At 41.1% G+C, this 22,576-nt stretch overlaps 1 protein-coding gene and 1 long non-coding RNA gene across 17 annotated transcripts in view; one reads left to right on the top strand and one right to left on the bottom strand.

The window, feature by feature from the left end:
- Positions 1 to 20,573, top strand: part of PIEZO2 (piezo type mechanosensitive ion channel component 2) — a 314,952-nt gene extending 294,379 nt beyond the window's left edge. For all 15 annotated transcript variants that reach the window (XM_055799791.1, XM_055799795.1, XM_055799802.1 and 12 more), the window contains 14 exons: positions 29 to 211; positions 639 to 891; positions 1,633 to 1,765; positions 2,166 to 2,313; positions 2,430 to 2,644; positions 4,728 to 4,886; positions 6,249 to 6,396; positions 8,859 to 9,047; positions 9,488 to 9,580; positions 11,303 to 11,475; positions 13,526 to 13,642; positions 15,667 to 15,746; positions 17,115 to 17,295; positions 18,163 to 20,573. In XM_055799791.1, coding sequence (XP_055655766.1) covers positions 29 to 211; positions 639 to 891; positions 1,633 to 1,765; positions 2,166 to 2,313; positions 2,430 to 2,644; positions 4,728 to 4,886; positions 6,249 to 6,396; positions 8,859 to 9,047; positions 9,488 to 9,580; positions 11,303 to 11,475; positions 13,526 to 13,642; positions 15,667 to 15,746; positions 17,115 to 17,295; positions 18,163 to 18,415 — 2,325 coding nt within the window. In that variant the 3' untranslated portion in view covers positions 18,416 to 20,573. The remainder of the gene's footprint in view (positions 1 to 28; positions 212 to 638; positions 892 to 1,632; positions 1,766 to 2,165; positions 2,314 to 2,429; positions 2,645 to 4,727; positions 4,887 to 6,248; positions 6,397 to 8,858; positions 9,048 to 9,487; positions 9,581 to 11,302; positions 11,476 to 13,525; positions 13,643 to 15,666; positions 15,747 to 17,114; positions 17,296 to 18,162) is intronic.
- Positions 17,174 to 22,576, bottom strand: part of LOC129784083 (uncharacterized) — a 31,258-nt gene continuing 25,855 nt past the window's right edge. For both annotated transcript variants that reach the window (XR_008746484.1, XR_008746485.1), the window contains 3 exons: positions 21,952 to 22,109; positions 17,855 to 18,015; positions 17,174 to 17,309 (listed from right to left, as the gene is read on the bottom strand). This is a non-coding gene — a long non-coding RNA (uncharacterized LOC129784083). The remainder of the gene's footprint in view (positions 17,310 to 17,854; positions 18,016 to 21,951; positions 22,110 to 22,576) is intronic.

The raw sequence follows: 22,576 nt of genomic DNA, 5'->3' as shown, positions 1-22,576 counted from the left end.
ACCCCAAGTGTGTTGTGTTTCTGAACAGGTGGCCATTGTCATAAAGTACTTCTTCCAGTTTGGCTTCTTTCCTTGGAATAAATATGTGGATTACACAAAAGATAAACCTTACCATCCGCCCAATATTATTGGCATCGAGAAGAAAGAGGGTTATGTGCACTATGATCTTGTTCAGCTCCTTGCTTTATTCTTCCACAGATCCATATTAAAGGTAATCTGAGTTCATGTAATTTTTTATTTTATATTTAATTTTTTGTTTCAATTTTTTAGTCATGCATGTGATATAGGAAAGTCACTCACTTGGATATTACGAAAAATTTCTTCACTGAAAGGGTTGTCAAGCACTGGAACAGGCTGCCCAGGGAAATGGTTGAGTCACCATCCCTGGAGGTATTTAAAAGACAGGTAGATGCAACACTTAGGAACCCAGTTTAGTGGTAGTCTTGGCAGTGTTAGGCTTGCAATTGGACTTGATGATCTTAAAGGTCTTTTCCAACCTAGGTGTTTCTATGATTCTGATATCCCAACACGATGAATTTCTCTTCCCCCTTGCGAACACAAGACTGAGCTTAGCAATGCCTGTGATAAATACTGTGACAGAAATACAAGGTTGGAATGCTCTCTTCTTTTCTGACTAGTGTCACGGATTATGGGATGAAGATGAGAAAGGAGACAGCTCCAGCAATAAAGAGGATACTGATGATGAGCTCTCTCTGACAGGAGGCAGGAGAGACTCTTCTGCCTCTTTGAAATCTGTCAATCTTGCAGCATCAGTGGAATCCATCCATGTCCATTTCCCCGAACAGCAGACCGCCATCAGGAGGAAGAGCTCCAGCAGTGTATCACAGCTTTCGCACAGGTCCAGCTTCTCCTCACACAGATCTAAGAGAGGTAAATGTCATGGCATTTCGGGGAGTTGAAGACCAAATGCTCATTTCCCATAGGATCATCCTGCTGAAACCTTATGCCAGTTGCTGCGGAGATCCCAGAGGCTACTGAATGCTGCTGCTCCTCAGTGAGGAAATAGGATACGAACCGAACTATTTTCATGTTTGAACACACTCCAAGCTTTCTTAGAGTTTAAATGGAGAGCCGTACTTTGTGATTCATTATGTTTTTAAAATGACATTATACAAAAGCTGGGAAAGGAATGCTCAGTGTGGCCCAGATCCAGAATTTCTGGTTCAGCATAATCTCCTTCTAGAGGGAATGCAAAGCATATGTTTTTTTCATATCTACATTTGATAATACTTGAAGTGAGAAAAAGTTTTGATTGGGTATATTGAAACAGGTTACCTATCCCATCTCGTAAGGAGTACAGGCTCACTCTAGCCTGAATGTATGTGTAACCAATTGAGATGACTGTCAGATCAATCAAATACTTGCCTTTATCACTAGTCTTCTGTTTTTAGAGTTATTAATCAAGTTTTGATCTGCCAGTGATCAAACCTTTAGCTTTGGATGTTTTCAAGATTTTATCGTATTGGAAAAACATAAGAATTCATTTCAAAGCTTCTTTCAAATGTGGGGTTCGTATATGGCATGGAAATCTCAAGATTTATTACTTTCTGGTTTTTGTATTTAAACTTTGATTTTGAATTAGTTTCCCTTTCCCTCCCTTTCTTTTTTCAGGAAGTACCAGTACAAGAAACAGCAGTCAGAAAGGAAGCAGTGTGTTAAGCATCAAGCAAAAATCTAGAAAAGAACTTCTTATGGAAAAGTTTCGTGAACAAATGATCAAAGCCAAGGCCTTTACAATTAAAAAGTGAGCAATGTGAGGAGTTGCATGGGTCTGGGGGGAGGTTCCAAACAGTAAAGCAGTAAAACATCATTTTAAAGAGAGCAGGTTCCTACTTCTGTTAATTCAAGGGGACGAATGGGTACGTATACAGTTCATTGTATGTGCATGCTTTCACTCCAAGTCATAAAAAAGCTGAGTACTCTGTGTGGACTTGGTTAGCTGTGTGTATTTCTACTGAACAAACGCTAATACAGTGGTTTAGAAGCAATCAGAACAAGGGACTGGTTTCTGTGGAGCCCTGTGAAGGCTGTCAGAGTAGATCTTAGATATCTTTAGAAACACTAATCATATCACACCCAGCCATTCTTTTCTTCAGTGCAAGTTACAGTGTTGTTAAATCACATTGTGGTCTATGTTGTTTTAGGACCCTCCAGGTGTATGTGCCCATCAGACAGTTTTTCTACAATCTCATTCATCCAGACTACAGTGCAGTGACTGATGTGTATGTGCTGATGTTCCTCGCAGATACAGTGGACTTCATCATCATTGTGTTTGGATTTTGGGCTTTTGGGGTATGTCACAGAGGCATCTATCTGTAAATCCTCAGTAGGATTTACATGTTGTAGATGCTAAGTATCATGTGAGTGTCCTCCCTTCCTCAACCACTCTGTTACATTTTCCTTTTCAGAAACACTCTGCAGCAGCAGATATCACCTCTTCATTATCAGAGGACCAGGTGCCGGAGGCATTTTTGGTGATGGTGCTTATTCAGTTTGGTACCATGGTGGTAGATCGAGCACTGTACCTCAAAAAGACTGTTATGGGAAAGGTCATCTTCCAGGTCATCCTTGTTTTTGGAATACATTTCTGGATGTTCTTTATCTTGCCTGGAGTGACAGAAAGGTATAACCCTTATAATCACACAATATGGGTTGAATACTGATGCTCTACCAAGTTGTTTGTATCTAAATTTGAGGTGGCTATAGCTAAGCTTTGGAATCATGAACAGGTTTCTTCTTGGTCTCATTTCTAAGCAGAATGTTGGAGTGCCTTTCCACAGCAATAACTGTTCCCAACATAAGTTTGAGGAAGAATTAATTATATAAGTATATACAGAAATATTCTCAACTTAGGCTAAAATGCAAGCAGGTGAAAGAGAAGTTGCCTCTAATTGAGTGATTAGAGCCCTCAGCTGAGACAATGTTGGCCTCTGATTCGGTTCTCTACTCCCAAGACTGCTGCACGCTGGTTCAGAAGAGTGAGTAGAAAATGTCTCTCTCAGAGTAATTTATATCACTTTCCTGGAATGTGTGAATGTGGATTTAAATATCGTTAGACTGAGGAGTGTCTAAAACCCATGTCTCTTCTGAAGAGCAGTTCTCCTCCCCTGCTGCTGCCAGATGGCTCTGGAGGTGATGTGGAGGTGGTCAGCCACTGTGTGAAATCTTGTATCACGTGCCTGGTCAGGTTCACACTCAAAATCTGACATTGCTCATTGCATGGCTCAAGGCAGTTGTCACCTCAGTCTGCACTGCAGAGGTGTTAAGGTTCACTCTCTAGTGCTTGGATAACTCCTCTCTTAAGATTTAAATTTCCTTGAAGTATTTACCTCGCTCCACTGACTGTACAGGGAAATTGAGTGTGTCACCTGAACACATTACACTTCATTAACAGTCAAGTAATTTTACTGGGAAAAAAAACAAAATAGGTGCATAGTATAAAGACAGATTGGAAGGTCTCATTTCCTCTCACAACCAAATGTTTTCTTTTTCCTCAATGCAGTAGTAATTGTGCCTCAACTTGAGGAAAAAAATGCATTTTTCAAGTGGATCTCCTATCTAATGTGCATTGAGAATTGATAGGAAACTTTTGGCTTGCTTTGGTCACTTGAAAGGCAATAAAACATTTTTGACTTTTTCTGTGCTTTTATGAAATTTATATCAAGTTGTTGATCTCAAATCTGCATCAGAAACCTCCTGTATTCCTTCTAAGTTAGGCTGATTCTTAGAAGCCCCTGAAAATTTCTTAATGAAAACAGTTTTGCAGGAAATAATTGAAAATACTGGATCATGTCCATCACAGGGCATCTCCTGCAGTTCTACCATGCTATTGAACTGCAGTCAGAAGTGGCACATGTTCACCAAGATGGTCAGGGGGATGGAGCACGTGATGTGGGGGGAGGCTGATGGAACAAGGTTAGTTCAGTCTGGAGAAGGGGAAGGGAAGAGCTGTGTTCAGCTACCTAATAAAGAGGGCATTGAGAAGAAGCTAAGCTCTTTTCAGATAGGACAAGAGGCCACAGGGTGGAAAAAAGGGACATTTCAGTTAGGTATGACAAAAAATCTTTTCACCATGATAGTAATCCAACACTGGAGCAGGTTGCCTAGACAGGCTGTGGGGTCTCCATCCTCAGAGATACTCAAAACTCAAAAGGACAGGTCCCTGAACCTGATTCAAGCAGGGGAGGCTGAAAAAGATGATCTTCAGAGGTCACTCCAGCTTAGATTCCTGTATGAGTTCATCACCTTTGAGGTGCCCCCATGAACACAAATAGCCATTAAAACTGTCTAGATTCTGTCCAGATGCCAGCCCTCCAAAAAGCCAAGAGAAGCAGTGTCTCCCCCGGGCTGACAGAGGGATGCGCCGTGGTGGGGTCGGAGGGCAGGCTGGCCTGTGTCAGGCAGCAAGGCACCTTCAGCATCCAAAGCGAGACTGCACTACCCCAGAGACCTCAGTCTTTGGCAAGCCTATTCCCAGTCTCTCTCCTGTCACCCTGAAGCCACAACAGGTGCTGTTTATACACTTTCTCATCCAGTGTCTTTCAAATACTGTTTTAACCCTGCAGTGGATTAAAAAAACCCTGCAAGGGCTTTTCACAGGATCTCAGGAAAGGAAAACTGTTAGGAGCACAAAACATTTCAAGCTAATTTGGTCATACACAGATACAAAACTCATCATTTCCCTTTATCTGTCTTTTCCATTACAGGAAATTTAGCCAGAACACAGTTGCCCAGCTCTGGTATTTTGTGAAATGCGTTTATTTTGGCTTATCAGCATATCAGATACGCTGCGGATATCCAACTCGTGTTCTTGGTAACTTCCTCACCAAAAGTTATAACTATGTCAACCTGTTCTTATTTCAAGGGTAAGTCTAGACCTACTGACCTCCTCCTTTCTTTTTTGATCTGTTATCATGAGATGCTGGGGTTATTCATGACTTCTTTTCACAGGCTGCTGGAAATGAGACAGTAAATTTTGCACAGGACACTCAGTATATGCCATATGTCCCCTGTAGTCCACAAAAAATCAATTTCAGGAATGCAAAATTCAGAAAAATCGGTCTCCTACTCTGCATCTAGAAGCCTGACACAGCAGTCAGCCGTTCAGGCCCATATGGAAGACACTTTTAACACTTCTAAGAAACCACCTCTGTGAACAGAGATAGGGGCCACACATTGTAATAGAAAACAGGTAATGTTATTTGCTCTGCAGTCCTAAAAAGCAGTAAGGCATCAAATCCCAAAGAGATCTTTGGAGCAGGTCTACAAGGTCTACCTCAGCGGGTGAGAGGAAAAAAGTGAAAGACAGTACACATAAGAAATAATAGCCATGCATCAAAAAGTATTTCCTTTGTGTATCTTTTGAGAAGTGCTGCACATTTGAAACTCTCCAGGAGTTAGGAGTAACAGGTAACAAGTAACAGGCACAGCATCACCTCAGAGTGAAAGGTAGTGTTAGTGAGGCATACCCCACCCTTCATTTATGCTGCTACCATGATGTTGTGATTAAGCCAGTTAGAACTATATACATATTTCACAGAAAAAGCTGGAGTAATTTCAGCCTTTTTCCAATATTTGCAGTATGGGCTTGTTGCATTCCACTAGGAAAAGTTACAAAAGAAAGGTTTCTTTGCATGAAATAGTCTTTGTGACCTGGCCAAGCAGAAAAGTGTGGGACTAAAGGGAATGATGTGTTTTGAACAGCTGCTATATGCATGTTGGTTTCCTGTTAGCTCACCTCTTTCTGCTGCTTAACCCTGACTCATAAAGCCCAATTCCATCGGCAGCTGAGGACTGCCCACCTACTGCAAAAAAGCTGTGCACCACTTGGTGTAAGGAGGTATAAAACAAATCCTCACCATCCTGTGGAAAGGATGTTCCTCTGCTCTGCTCACAGGTCAGAGGGATTTGGGGATACAAGAATGTCTCTCTCATACTATTCTGTCAGTGGCTCGATTACAATTACTGGGCATAATGATGCAAAAGTGTGTTCATGGCTCAACAAGGAGATCTAGAGGAACATGAGCTATGGCAAAAGATACCACCCCCAAAACATCAGTACTAGCAGTGCAATCTCAGGATATGATTTTATTTGTGGCTGCAAAATCTCCCATTAAACTGTGTTTTAACATTGACTTAATACTCCCTCTTGTCATATGTATGCTTATTGTGCTTGTTCAATGTGATCCCCCATTTCTGATGAGTTATCTGCTGTGGTCTCCCTTCAGGTTCCGCCTGGTTCCGTTTTTGACTGAGCTGAGAGCAGTAATGGACTGGGTTTGGACAGATACCACTCTCAGTCTTTCCAGCTGGATCTGTGTTGAAGATATCTATGCTCATATATTCATCCTGAAGTGTTGGCGCGAGTCAGAAAAAGTAAGGAAGCCCCGTATGAGTGATACAGGCCTCCTCTCCACCATGCAGAAATGAGAAGAAATAATCATGAGTCCCTAAATAATTGGGAAATCAATCATAAAGGCAGTTTGTTAGAAGATACACCTGGCATTTATGTTCAGAAATATTCAGACTGTGGGCTACTTTGTGTTAGTTGGCAGTGAGCAAGTGAAACTTCAAATGGCTTCTCTTTTGTGCCTAGCTGATTTTTCCACCATTAGCGTGAACTTCACAAGCATGCGGCTGCTAGCTGAATTGCATGCCTGAGTTTCAACGCCGGGGTTGAAAGTCCTGGTACTCACACAGGCTTGTTTTGTCTATAACAACTAAATGAGTAACCTGCAGTAGCAGGGAAACTGTAGCTGAAGAGGAAGGTCAGGAGAAGGAAGACCTCATGCCTCCACAGTGTAGGTCCCAGGGACACCTGGTTCATGTAACCGCAGAGGGAACTCTGCTGCCTCCTTTATCTCAGGCGAGTCCCTGCACATCCAGAACTGAACTGCAGGCCAGATAAACCCATTTGTCTGCCTGAAATTTCAGTCTCTTTAAATCATTTAAGCTTCAGTTCAAATTAAACTTGCAAATTCTGGATTCCTTATAACCGCTATAAAGATTGCAACCATATGCTTGCTTATTTTGCCAGTTTGAAAAAGAAATTAAACATTCTTTTAAGAGTGACCCAACCAGTCAGAAATTGTACATCTGCAATGAAATGGCTGTATTTTTAAGTGTTACTGACGTACTACTTTTACTATAATCCTGTCTCTTAATGGCAATTACTTTCCAAGCATGTCACTTAGATTAACTCAGAGCTGAAGTGCACACAAATCTTGCATATAGGCTTTTTCTATATGACTTCCATTTCTGCCATGAATGGGGTGTCATCAGAGGCGTCAGGAGTCAGAGGAGTAATAATCCAGTCCTACTTTGTCCATCTCGCTACACATTTTAACACTACAACAGGATCACTCTGCATGGTATGTAATACAGATCTGACATGGGAAGGTTTCCACGTCTAAGCTAACATGTGTGTGCTGATGCCACGTAGTGAAATAACTACCCATGACTTTATGAGTGTTGCTGAAGGTACTTTGATTCTCTCTGTCTGTCTCTCACATTGAGTAGTGCCTAAGTACTCTGACTGCTAGAGGCTGTCTGAGCTGTTCAGTAACATCTTTAAAGGTGCCTGAACTAATCTCATACAGACAAATAATATACTCCTGCTGATCTTGATAAGATATTTTAATGAAAACAGTATTCTGTAGTGCAAGACAAATTATTTGATACACTGCTTTTGAAAAGTAACTGATTTGTTTTAAATACAGCATTGTATTACAAATTTAATATTCTCCTAGGGCTTTATGGATTCATGTTGTAAAGCAAGAACAATTTCCTGAAAGCCAGATTCCTGGTGTGTGTTTGAGGTGCAGTGCAATACAGTGCCTCTTTATTTGGCACATGCAGTATGCAGTGCATGAAAGACAGGATCCTAAAACGCTGTGCAGAATTAAATCCTATAGAAGTATACACCAAAATAAATTGCAGTAATAGTAAGGCATTTTACAGGATGTAAAGCTATTAAAGCTATTAAAGTATTCAGCTATGAGGCCAATAACAGAGTGGAAGTTAGGGACAAGGCAGAACAGACATGCCCTGTGATCTGCTTTGAAAAGAGAAGGCTAAAAGGAAAGTCACTTTTGGTCTCAGAAGCTGAGAAAGGGGAGGGTGTTACATCAGCAGTGTCAAGACCAGGAACAGCAACAAAACCTTAAACATTTAAATGCAGTTGGCGTGAGATTCACTAGAAACAGATTGGTTCGAGCCTGTGAACAACTCTTAGAAATACTGTTTGTGAGGTGTGAAATGAGTGTGGAGGTAGTGCAATATCAGGCAGTCCTACTGATTGTGCATGGCAGTTGCTGGCAAACCATTTCCCCATACACACTGAAATACAGTTTGCAGCATCTCAAGTTTTATGACAGTAATTCTGTCTTAAGGAGCTTTGAGAGAAAAATTTTTGGAAGGACAAATACAAGTGGGTCATTCCCAATAGCAGTTTTTTGAACCAATTGTTGTATCACGGTTGCTGCTGTTATTTTATGTTTGGTTCCTGTGAGCTCATACTCGCATTCATTCAGACAGAAAATTCAAATTATCTTGCTCAATTTTTTCCCTTCTTTATAGTTGTGAACCACGGAGGTTTACAATATTTTTCACACAAGACACACACTTGACATGGGTTCATTTGGCAGTTTTCTCTCTTACCAGAAATTCAGTGTCTGTGCAGGTTTGGCTAAAAATCTCAAAATAATTGGACTGACACTGGGTAGCAAATTACCACAGAAGATAGGAAGCCCTAAGATCGTTATATATTCACCCATCAAATCATACCAAGCGTACCTCTGATAGAAGAGACATTACCATGTTGCTGTTTGCTTTTGCAGAGATATCCCCAACCAAGAGGCCAGAAGAAAAAGAAAGTTGTGAAGTATGGAATGGGTGGCATGATTATCGTCTTGCTGATTTGTATTGTCTGGTTCCCACTGCTCTTCATGTCTTTAATCAAATCTGTTGCAGGCATCACCAACAAGCCTCTAGATGTATCAATCACAATAACTCTAGGAGGTTATCAGGTAAAAAAGAAGAAAGACTAAAAGCAAACTCTGTTTTTGCACTATTTCCTTGTCCCATTTCTTATTCAGTTCATTGAATTGAACTCTTGCCTTATGCAAGAGAACAGGCAAGCTCCCACAAATGATCCCTTTTGGGTTTAAAACCACTGTTTATCACTGATGTAAAATAATACCTTCATCTTCAAGTTAAAACCATAATCTAATGTCAGTGTAATTTGAATAAATTATCCTATATCAGGTACGCTGAGATAGCTGCCTACAGGCCCACATGGTAAATATAATTGGAGGTATCTTGCTTCTCAGTGGAATAATACTATAACCTTCTCCGGTTGAATTGAGTGCCATAATTGTTTTGGACTGTGATGCACAGGATGCTGTACTGCATATGTAGCAGCTGATGCGAAGTAAATGTGACAAGTTTGTGTTCTTTTGTTTCCCAGCCTATTTTTACAATGAGTGCTCAGCAGAGTCAGCTCAAGGATTTGAATCAGACTGGTTTCAATGCGTTTCTGGGAAGCTATAGGGGTAACACTGTAAGTGAAATGTAGAATACCTCATTACTTAACAAATGTGTGCATGTTTCCATGGAGGCCTTTTCTGAGCTGTGTTTGTGTAGTTGTAAGTGGTCAGCAGCACTGCCATCATTTGGAAGATGTTTTGATGCCAAAAAACCTCAGAATGAAGAAAACTACTAAAAGACTTTTTGTACTTTAGCAGCAAGGTATTTATTTTCTGTGCAGGGGAGGAGGTGGTTCGCACCACAGAAACTTTCTCCGAAGTACAGGTGTGGAACAGGCTAATTTAAACATTTGACATACATGATTGCAACGTCTTCTCATGCATTATTCATGTAATTATGACATCTCGTTGCATATTAATGATGGGCAGAGTCTAGGAGGGGCCTGGGTGGAGTTTAGGCGGAGTCTTCTCTTGGCATCAATTTTTAGAGGGTCGTTCTGTCCTTCGGCTTCACTCAAGTGGTCTTCCTCAGAGTTACACTTTTCAACTTTCTTTCATAAGTGACCCTGCCAGGATCTTGTACATGAAAATGGCTTGTTACCATTTTCTTCTATTTATATGTCTAACTCTACCTAATTTATGATTTCTAGTACCTGGTACAGCGATTTCCAACAAAGGCTTAGGCCTGGGTACAGTGAGCAAGAACAGGGCCATTCAGTACTACATGCTATGGTTCCTCAGTAACCAAGTTGAGCAATCTTCTAAGGCAGGACAGAACTTTTACCTGAGACTTTTCTCAGGTGGATCTTTAGGTTTTTAGGCCTTTTTCCTTTTCAGTTTCCATAAAGAGGGATTGCATGAGTAAAGGTTTGGAGAGATCGTTTGTCAGAACAGGGCTGGGTTATGGTAAGGCAAGTTACCATTAATTGAGACATCTTTGCACAAAATCATGGAAGTCAGAAATCCTAGTTGTCCTATTGCCTGAATAATGTCCTCCCCTCTAAATGACACAAACCTTCAGGAGACATGATGCTGTTGGCGTACTGCCAAAACAAACACGCTGTGGGGACACAGCAGTGCTGGCACTTTTAAGCCCTGTCTTGTTCCTATAGCACACACGCTTTTACCGCCTAGTGAGGACATGTAGTTCTGGGAAAAGAAAGTGTCTATGGCCTAGAAAAGTTTTGACATTAAAATGTCAAAACATTTAAACATAGTCTCACTATTTTGTGGTGCAAAATGCACAAAATTATCAGAAGTTTCTATAGGAAAAGGACTAGTAATAACTGTTGCATTACTAAAGTAACTGGGGTTTGATCAGATATAACTTTAAAAAAGGTGCTTGCTTCTAGCCCATTCAAGAATTAACAATGTTTAATGCTAGATCCTACCAAATAGCCCATGTATTATAGCATTAATACTGTAATCTTGATCGACTTTGGAAGTTAGGATTTTCAAGTTGCCTTATCCTTTGCAGACTTCTTTCGATGCAGAAAAGTGCTTAACATAAGACAGAGTAAAATTTCAACTTAAGTAGACTCTACAGGTTTACCTGATGAACTTTCAGACTCACTGTGGCCTATGTGGCCATCATTCTTCAAACAGCAGGGCTGTTTTTGTTTTGCCTTATTAGCTAGGCTATTCTTTATTTATTCCTCCTTCCATTTAAAGCCCCAGTTGGTACTGAGGAAAACAATCAATGCAAACCACTGCACTTACAATTAATCAAACATTGACAATTCTGCCTGATTGGTAGTGTGACTGGGAAATTTTGTTTTCTTCTTTTGCACCTACAGGCTGCTTTGCAGTTTCTAGAGGGCTATGGAAAAGAAGATATAACTCTAGCAGATCTAGAGGGAAATTCAAACTCTTTATGGACCATCAGCCCTCCCAGTAGACAGAAAATGATACAGGGACTGCTGGATTTTTCAGCTGAGTTCACTGTAGTTCTTTCATGGAGCATTCAAAGGTAATTAACGTGGCTGTTCTGAGGCTGATGGATCATTTGCCAAGCGTTCATTCAGCAGAACACTTCCACGCTGCATTTTTCATTTAGTTTTCCAGCAAATTCTGTTGTACTGCAGAGCAACAAACCCTGAAAGTGAGAGGGAAGGAGATAGAGAGTAGTGATTTTGTTACCCAGCAAAACATTTGTTGCCTGCAGTTCTCAAAAAATAAAAAGGGAAGTGGAACCTTCCAAGTACATTATTTAAAAGGGCAGGGTGGAGTTTTCAATGGGACTTGAGGGGAAGGAGAGAAAAATAAGAACATTTTATCCAGTTTTAGATGGAGATGTTCAAATACACTGCCCCAAACAACCATCTTGTTAGCATTTATGGGAACTGAATACTTAAACCTAGTTAAGGCAGAAAACTATGAGGAAATAAAAACAGAAGTGCACTCCTCTTTTATTAAGAGTGTCTGGAACTGACACAAACTATTTTTTAAATACACATATACTCGGAGACTTTGTTATGCAAATAGCATAACAGTGGCACAGATCCATTTTGTTGAGATCTTTGCCTGTTTACTTGTGATTCCTTTGGCCTTGGTGAGCTATTACTTTACAATGAAGTTTTTGCAAGAGGCAGCCTATAATGTAAAGTAATTGCATGCAGGCTAGAGCTCGCCCAGTCACCGAGGTGGTTTGTTGGCAACTGTCTGCCAGCTGGGATCCCTGTGGACTCCTGGATTAAATTGGAATTAAGTCATCACTCCATGGAAATTAAGTAGCTTTGCAGCTCCAGTACCTACCTGTTTTGTTGGAAGTAGACACTGCATTGTTATAGCAATCTTCAGCAAAAGACTGTGCACAAGAAGGTCAGCTGAATCACTGTGGGAGCTCTGAACTCACTGGATCATTCCTTCCACATTGAACAACAGGCTTGTAATGAATCTGCACCCTTAATTCAACTTTATTTGACCCCCCCCCCTTTTTTTCCTGGAAGCATGCGGTATTAGCTAGTGAATTACATCACTCCATCATTTCTGAACTTTATATTAATTTTTAATACTACTACTCAGTTTGCTCATATGCTTGCATAACTACAAACATTCATACACTAGTTGAAAGAGACCTTTTTCACCCTCAAATTACATCCTGTGGATTACATTATGACCGTGAATGACTAAAAGTGGCAAAGACTTACCACAGCGACCTTCCACTTTTTCTCCCTAAAGGGAAACTGCTGTCTTTCATCTAGGCCAGGAGACCACAAGCAGCTGTAAGATGAGCCTGTTGTGTCGCTCAGGCAGTGTACACACTTTCTGCCTTTGCACATCATCTGCAGGGGATGTTTCTCTGCAGCCCCCAGCAGCCCAGGAGCTGCCCTCACCCAGCTGCCGCATCCTGAGAGCAAAGCATGGCACAAGGCATTGTGTGAAGGCTGATCCTGCCCCAGCTGTGTTCTGCAGCTGGCGCGAAGACTTCGGGGAGGCAGGGGGGTCCTGTCAGCCTGTTAGCCACAGGTTTCTGCTGGGCAGAGGTGGGAGGTTGGGAAGCTGTAGCTGGCTGCAGCATCCTTAGCTTGTCTGACACAGAAAATACTCTTTCCCATTCTGTTTTAATGAGCAAAATGGCATTAATCTGCCATCATTGTCCTGTAATACATACAAAGGCATTGCCAGTGAGAAAAACATACCTTTAAGGCAGCTGCATGGCCTTTGTGGGAAAACACACCATCTCAGGTACAGGTAGCATGATGCTTGCTTTAGCAAAGACTGGGATAGCCATGGTCAGTGCAGTTAAGACTAGTTAGACAGCTAGCTTTAGTGTGCAGCAAACAAGTGTTTAGGTCAGGGGTCCTCAAACTACGGCCCGTGGGCTGGATACGGCCCCCCAGGGTCCTCAATCCGGCCCCTGGTATTTAAAGAACCCCCCCGCCCAGGGTTGGGGGGGGAAACCAAGCAGCCTGCCACTTCGTCCGTGTGCCAGCCCCCTGTTTAAAAAGTTTGAGGACCCCTGGTTTAGGTTATGCCCTCGTAGGCTGACAACGTGTCTTCCCTTTTACTTACAACAGAAATCTCACCCTTGGTGCCAAAGCCGAAATAGCATCAGATAAACTCACCTTTAGTCTACGAGAGAACACCAGAAGAGAGATTGCTACAATGATGTCTGGACAGCAGCTGGAAAAGGTGTAAGTTATTTTCTTTGCCTATTTATATGCAAAGCTTCCCTTTTAAAACCTAATTTCCTAAGGAGGTCAGGCTTGTGCAGCTGTATCATTTGCCTGCCCATCTGTCCTCCCTCTAATAGCTTTGGAGCCTTGTTCACGAAGGCCAACAGCATTGAAGTAGCATAATAGTAACATTAAGGTTAAAAGCTTATTTCCTATGATAAATTCAGGCTACGAAGACTACGAACACTGGAACACCACCAGCAAGCATGGTGAAGCTATTAGCTACTTTTCTTTGATTTATTGGATAAGCACAAGTTCAATATGGTGAATTCACAGTTAAACTCTTCGAGTTACTTCAGCTTGATCTGAGGCTGTTGTATTGATGATTTCTTTGTTCTAAATAGCCATCCAGACCGTATTTCTCATTGTTATTCTTGAATAGTATTAGATTAGCAAGGAAGCTTTAAATCACTGCGGTGAAAGGGCAACATCTACAGTTGTTTCTGACATCAGATCTTTTCCTGTAATGGAAATTCACAAGGCAGAAAGAGCATGCTCTTCATATGAGTATCAAACATTATTCTGTGGATATAGCCTTATAGCATTAACAGCAGTGGTGCCTCTTCAGATTCGAAAGGAGTCTGGCTCTTCCTGTTCCACCTGCTCGCGGGGGATTACTTTACAGCAGTAGTCTCTAAATAGTGCTAAGCCAACATGTCATCCCTGAAGGCCACCTGATCTGATTTGTGGCCACAAGAGTTGAAAAGTTAAAGCTGAGACCAGCTGGGATAAGTGAAATCTCTGAGAGGTTCATATCTATTAGTAGGTGGAAATGAAATTAGTCTTCTCTGTGCAAGGCTATTTTTCTGCACCCACACACACTTGTATATCCAGACAGACTGCTGGTGCACATCTGATCATCACATTTAAAAAATATTCTATGCCTCTTCTACTTTTCTGTTGTGTGAGGGTACAGGAATATTTCCTAAGGTGATGTAGTGCCAAGGAGGGTAGATTTTGCTCATTTGCAGGAAGAGGTAATTAATTTGTAATTCTCTCTTTGCAGGAGGCAAGCAGTAACATAGAAGATATACCCGCATTTGCTCGTGTTGCAATAATATTGTTGATTTAATCTTTTTTTTACTTTGTCATAAAGAAAAAGTGGTTGTGGCAGCTAGTAGCCATTTGACTACTTCAGCAGGGAGCTTTCTGCCACCACCTCTGCTGGGACAACTTAGCTGCTGAGCTCTTCGCTATCTTTTGGGCCTGCTGGAGTGATCAGGAGGGGGTTTAAATTGGCCACCTCTGTTCTTCCGCAGCCTGGTGTATGCAATATAGCTGAGCATCACAGGACTTCCCTGAGAGCTCTCCTCCCCTAGAATTGTTCAGTCATTTGAGGAAAAAGCTGGGAAAGTATCTCTGCTTTTAATGAAATGTCTCTCTCTCTGGATGCCGGTAACTTATTCCCACTGAAAGTGATCTGATTTTTTACTCCAATGGAAGAACTTTTACAAACATCTTTCTTTTTAAGTTTGAAATCCTCCTGCAAACTGTGAAAATATTTCCTGATGAAAGATTCTGGCAAAAATTCTCACGCTTTTCAGGTGTTATTATCGAAACATCTTGCAAGTCTGAAGTAATAACTGCTCTCACCACATATTTTTCTAGCTACATATTTTTCTAGCTTGTGTACTACTGGTGGTGTGTTGCCTTTCTTTGTGCTGTTTGTATAGCTGACTATAAAAGCAGCTTTGTTAAAAATGGGAACAAAATATAAAGTCTACATTCCTTGCAAACACACATGCCCCAGGTGTGTGGGATTCATGGCGTGTGAATGGCAACATTATGGATGGAGCTCCCTGCTGAAGTACTGACAGAACATAGTTAATAAATCCAGCTACCTTTCAGATGTGACATCTGAACACTATAAAATCATAGCTTAAGCCAAGAATTACCGGGAACTGTGTATATCCCTGTTAGTCATTTCTAAATTATTTTAGAGGTATAAAAATATGAAATATTTGCTTTCTCATTTTTTCCAGAACATTAGAGACAGTGTACCCATACTACATCAAGGCTCCTAGTGATTCTCTGGCAAAACCCATAAAGCAGCTATTGACAGGTATGTGTCCAGACCATAGAAAGCAGAGTATGGTTGAAGAAGTGCAACACAGCACTCACACTTGCACATTCACTGAGCTGTTATGGGGCACCTCAGGCTGAAATGCACTTGCAATGGTTTCTACCTGATGCCTGCAAGCTTGGGGAGACATTCTGAAGTAATACAGTTTAAGGCAGAAAATGCATCTGGATGTATTTTAGCTTTGTATTTAACAGTAAGGACTCCTAAGGATGAAGTCTGGCACCTTCCCTTCAAGTCTGCTTTCAGGAACTGCTTTTTGTTGTTTTCTGAGCAAGTGATGACAAGCATCACTTCTCTGCATCTCCCTGCTTGCTTACAGTCAGTAGTGCCACAGGTCTGCAAATGTAGCTCTTCGGCATAAATAGTGACACTGAATGATATTTTTTTTCCACTGTTCCTTCCGTATTGGCTACAAAGAATCCAGCTTAGCTAAATCATTGAATTTCAGAGGGCTATTACCCAATCAGAATGCATACAGGTACTCACAAACATACAGAATACGTGCAAACATACATACACGCATTTGAAATATCTGTTGGGTTGGAAAAGTAGGAACGAGTCTTTATCTAAGAACGCTTTGCTTGACAGAGGTTAAATTTGGCACTCGGGCATCGTAGTAGTACTATGTAGTACATTACTGTTCAAGGTTTAGCGAGCATGATTAGATTAATTAGGAAAAATAATTCCTGAGGTTCAGCGTAGCTCTGTGAGTAGCAATAAGTTACAAGTGCTTCACTGTCATTAGTCAGGTCCTATCCTAAAGAACTATTAATGTGAGATTCTTCAAAAGGACTTTAATTAACGTATACACTGCTATTCTATGTTTCCCAGAAATCAGGAGGGCCAGAGTTCACCTCCTGTCTGTGTGATCAGTGTGCATAATAGGACAGTGTGCTTTTCTTGATATAAAAGTATAGCATCTTTTATACCAAGACATAAATAATTTACAGTGATAGTTTCGCTTTGACATATAGAAGCTGACCACTCTTCCTCCAACTTAAATGTCTGTCTTTAGGTCTGAAAGACAGACATGCTGACTATCATTGACACTGTGGCCTGAAAATATTGAAATTATTTGACAGTTGTACAGAAGAAAATGTAGGTGATACAAAACATTTTATTGATTTAATGCACATTCAGATGAGATCTACAGAAGGAGAACCACAAAAGTCTCGATATTGTGCTTTTGTACAGAAATAACTAAAATGATTTTTAGGATTATAACAAACCTTTACTCCTACATTTCTCAGTCATTTTATCATGCAGATGTTTGAAGTATCTGAATCAAAACAGTTTGACTTTTGCAATTCTTGGTATATATATATTAACATTTCTTTTTTTCAATAGACTGCAGATGGGAAAACATTACAGTTTCCCTAGTCAAAAATGTGTCCGATGAGGGAGTTCGTGAGTGGTGGGTTTTGAATCAGCTTGGAAAAAGATACAAAACATCTGAAGAGAGTCTTGAACTCTTCATATTCAGTGATAAAGTCAGTCCACCAAGCCTCGGATTCTTGGCTGGTTATGGGTAAGAAGGAATCTCTATGTAAAATTAAAATAATGTAGATAAGATAGAAGTAGAGGTGATTTCATTTGATGGTTTTGCAGTTTTATTTCTTTTTTGTTGTTGTATTGTTTGAACATTACAACACTTTGAAAAGGGGTTTTGTGAGATTTTCAAATTCATGTCTATTAACGTTATCTGTAGAAGGCTTCATATTTGTAAGGAATGGTATTACCCTCGATACGTCCTCTCTAGTGGGAAAAAAGGCAGAAGCACCCTTTGCACCAATTCCCTGTTGAATTAAAATCATTAAAAAGATGTTTGTTTAACTACAGGTCAGGTTCTGCCCAAACTCTGCCCAGTCCTGTATCCAGGACCCTGGGTGTGAAACAGTTATGAAATACATCTCCACAGACAGAGGAAGGCAGGAGACATTGCCTTGCCTGGAGATACGCCCTCCTGGCACTTTGGAGAATGCCTCATAGGAGAATTATCAGGGGAGGACAGATAAACATTAGCCTGTCACCAATTATTACATATGTTAATAAAAAATATTAGATGTGAAACCTGACAGATCATTTACCTTTAGCAGCCAGCACTTGTCAGACTTCCCATTGTGACTTCCAAGCTGTAGCAGACAGGACGTAAGACCATCAGCAGCTGGGGTTAAACTGTTTAAGTCAGCAGCCTCAGCTGTTTATGTTCCCAGACTTCTGTGTTCAAGAGAACTTATTTTCTTTCATCCTGCAGCACAGCAGAAACAGGATCCTAATTAGAAATGAATGTTCACTCGGTTGACAGACTTCACTTAGCCCTGTAGATGAGCTCCCTCACACCTGGCTGACCCTTTTTCAAGGCATGATTTGAGCTCTTTCCTTCCTTTCTTTTCAGCATCATGGGACTATATGCCTCAGTTGTCCTGGTGATAGGGAAGTTCGTCCGCGAATTTTTCAGTGGGATCTCTCACTCCATCATGTTTGAGGAGCTACCCAACGTAGACCGAATCTTGAAGTTGTGTACTGACATTTTCTTAGTGCGAGAGACTGGCGAACTGGAACTAGAAGAAGATCTGTATGCCAAACTGATATTCCTGTATCGTTCACCAGAGACTATGATCAAGTGGACTAGGGAAAAAACTAATTGATCTCTTTGGAGTCACACTGCGAATCAAGTTGATTTCATCTGAATTTTAAAGGAAAAATAAAAAAAGCACAATATTCTCTTAAGAGCTAAGCCTTTTATAGTTAGGTAGCAATGATTTTTCACTGACGGAGTCCTGGAAGCTACGGCCTTAGGAATCCATGCTGCCTTTCAAATTAAGGATCAACGGTGAAGAAGGTTGGATGATTTGTTGTTTTTAATGTGCCACTCCTCTACAATCTGGGGACTGCTTTGTAATTTAATCAACAAAAAGTTTGCATCTTTGTCTGGCTAATTTCATTTTCCAGACAATCATTACAACTTAAAGAGAAAAGAAAGGAGTGAACCCACAGATGACTCCAGTGTACCTTCTTAACCCTTCCTGGAGCCATACGGATTGGATTGTGCAATATGCTGTTGTACATCACTGACTTTCAAGCTACAGTAATGGGACGCTGACTAGCCTTCAGGACACCCAAGACCCAGGGCCACAGTGGGAACTGAAGACATTCTAGCCATACCCATTTGTAGAAAAGCAGAGGTTTTGATGTACAAAGGACACTGTGGACAAGCCTCTGTTAGCAAAAAGAAAACCAGTAACAATCTCTTTAAATGCCTTATTTTATTTGTACAGTCATGGAAGACGTTTCCACCAAACATCAATGACTTTTCTCAGGAAAAACAAAAAAAAAGCAACTGAAACTTGACAGTTCGTCAAGGTTAACCAATGGCTAGAATAATTATGGTGCAGTTCGTCAAGGTTAACCAATGGCTAGAATAATTATGGTGAATTATTGGGGTGTTCTGCTGGGCCATTCTCTTCAAAGTTACTGCTTTCCATTAGATGAGAAAAGAAAGTGATTTCAGTGACCTAAGGAGCTATGTCATTTCTTATAACCCTTTAAAGACTGAATAGTGTGTGCTTCTCTCTGCTCCCCATGACATGCTTTTTCCCATTTCGATGATTTAAGGCAACCATTGTTTTGCTGTTTGCTGAAATTCTTCTTCCAGTGTTTCAGGTATACAAAAATGTTTACATATTCCAAGTCACATTTTTACATCTGAGACGGGTTTTTTTTAAGTTCCCAAATATAGACATACGTATGAGCTTCAAAAATGGCCTTTTTCTTAAATTACTATTATTAGTGACACAAATGGCTCATTAGAGAACATTGTAGCATGAAAATTTACAATTGCGATATAGGTTTCATTCCATGTTAGAAACAAATATTGAGAAAAAAATCATTCAGTGGGTAAGATATGTTAAAAGGGTATACTGTGTAGTTTTGATTCAGTAATGACTTAAAATAAAGCACATGTTGCAAAGTCATTTTAGAAGTATTTTTTCCTCTGCCTTTTTACATGAAATGGGAAAAGTTTGACATTCTTCTAACTCTGTGACAAATAAATCTCTTTCTTGTAGTTAGCTGCTATTTATTATATGAATGATTAGTTAATCACCGGGAAAAAAACTAATACAACATAATTTGCTGGCACATTTTACTGCAGAACTTCATAAAACAGCACAACTAAATGAAGTTTCAACATACTCTGCTGAGTGCTTCCATGACAAATGCTGTCACAACCATTCTATACTGTGAAAACTAACATTTTGAGCACCATGAAGTGCACAAAATAGAAATCGCTTCATCATATTGTAACAATAAAATAATTTGGTGACTGGAACTCACTGGAAGACAACCTGATTTCCTCCAAAGTGTAATGGAAAGGTGGCCGCTCATACATCCAGGCAGCATTCCCCTGGTGGAGAGTTTTTTCTCCATTTCTTCCACAGGACTTGCGAATGAAAATCAAAATATACAGGGCAGCCCTGATGTAGGATCCAACAGGGATGCTAAAATGTCCCTTATGGTTAGATGGATCCTCACCTGGGCGTTCAGTGATTTTTAAGGAGAGCAATGCTGGAAGGAGAAGTGTAGAGGCTGTAATGTGTTTCTAAAGGTACCCAGCCAGCAGAACCATGCTGGCCACAGTTGGTCCTGGCTCCCTTCCTGGTTCCTTTTCTTTCAGAGGCACTTCCTTTCTGGTGAGAAAAATCTGTCTGCAGAATGAGCTGTACAGTTATTTTGGCTTTGCAGAAATGTGCTGCTCTTTCTTTCATGGATTGATCAAACTTTGAAAATAAAAGGATTCTTCTGTTGTTTTTTTATTTATTTTTTTAACACAACTTATAGTCAAATTGGTGACACGAACTGAATAGCTAACTACAACAGGTGAGATCCGTGCTGCTGCTGACCATCCTTTGAGCCCTACCATGCAGCAAAAGTCAAACAGGCAGCCAGTTTCTAGTGGCATGCTTTAGGGAGTCAATACTGGGACCAGTACCGTCTAATGCCTTTATTAACAATCTGGAGGACATCACAGTGTGCACTGCCAGCAAATTTTTGGACCACACCAAATCTGGGTCTGGGGAGGTTTGTGATAACCTGTGTCAGCTGCCCTCCTGGGGCATGGGGCGGGCAGTTGTTTACAGGGTGGGCAGGGCTGCCTTTCAAGGCAGACCTCAAGATGCTGGAGAAAGGAGCTGCCAGGTACTAAGACAAATGCAAAGCCCTTCACCTGAGGCAGACTAACCCCACGCAGCAAGTCAGACTAGGTAGGTGGGTAGGGCACAGATTTACAATAAAAGGAACCAGGACCCGGGTGGTAGCTGCATGTATATCAGCAGTGTGCCCCGAGGCAAACAAAGCCAACAGCATATTGGGCTGCATTTACAAAAGCACGGCTGAAAGCCAAAGGACTTGTAGTCCCCTCTATTCAGCACTTCTGAGACCACATCTGGAGAACTACATGCAGGTTTGGGGTCTCCAGTGCCAGACAGACACACATACTGGACTGAGTCTGGCAGAGGACTGGAGGGCATGGTATGCAAGGAAGGGCTGAGGGAGCTGGGCTTGTACAGCCTTAAAAAGAAGTCCAAAGGGAGAGCTTGTTTGTATCTGCAGCTACCTAATTGCAAGGTACAGAAGAGGTGGAGACAAGCTCTGCAGAGCTGCACAGTGATAGATCAAGAGGCAACAGACACAAGTTGCAATAAGGGAGAGTCTGATTAAATAGAAGGAAAATAATTTTTACGATGAGGATAGTCAAACACTGGAGCAAATGCCCAGGGAAGCTATGGGATCTTCAGCCATGGAGGTTTTCAAAACTTGACAGGACAGGCCCTGAGCAACTTGTAACTGGCCTTGTTTTGCATGGGAGGTTTGACCTGAAGCCTCCTGAGGTCCCTTACAACCTGAATTGTGTCACGACTTCAGGATTCTGATGGAGACGAAGTAGCTTACCAAAGACAGTATATTGGCTGCTGTAACAACCACCTCCAAAATGTCAGAATACAGCCATCAGACCCAAAGCAACAGTATAGTTACACGGAAATAATTGTACTTACAGACAAACCTTAGTAATCCCCTGTGGCCAATTTTTCAGAGCTAAGCAGAGCCAGTGAAAGGTCCAGTTTTCCCTCTTCCACCCTTGTAATCAAGAAATTATGGCTCGCAAGATAATAACGTAAGCCCTTACCTATACAAATGGACTGAATTTGATGGATGGGATCAAATGGCCGTTTAGAAGGTTACCAGGTCAGACTTCAATGAACTAGATCCTTGTGGTTAGTTCCTAGGTTTTAGGACTCCTTCCTGTTTTGTTCAACACAGGAGCAGCTCTTCAATGGTGTAAGCCTAGGTAAGAAAAGAAGAGACAGACTTAGAATAAAATCAGTTTTGTTTTATAAGCACCAGTGGGTTTACTTCCTTTACAGGACTTGGTATTTCAGTGTTTCCAAAGAAGCTGCAAGTTCAAAGCTGTGCCAAAGGGAGGTTTAGACTGAACATGAGGAAGCATTTATTCACCAAGAGGGTGACCAAACACTGGAACAGGCTTTCTCAAGAGGTGGTCGATGCCCCAAGCCTGTCAGTGTTTAAGAAGCATTTGGACAGTGCCCTTAACAGCGTGCTTTAACTTGGTCAGCCTGAATTGGTCAGGCAGTCGGGAGTAGATGATCACTGTAGGTCCCTTCGAACTGAAATAGTCTCGTCTCTCCTATCCTATCCTATCCATCTTATCCTATCCCTCAGTGTCTGCAATAACAATGTTTATGGTATTATCACAAAAGGTATATTTCCAACCTAGCTCACAGCTTTTGTGA

The sequence above is a fragment of the Falco peregrinus genome, chromosome 3 (genome assembly GCF_023634155.1).
Source record: "Falco peregrinus isolate bFalPer1 chromosome 3, bFalPer1.pri, whole genome shotgun sequence".
NCBI classification, from domain to species: Eukaryota; Metazoa; Chordata; class Aves; order Falconiformes; family Falconidae; genus Falco; species Falco peregrinus.
This window is presented reverse-complemented; position numbering and strand designations above follow the sequence as displayed.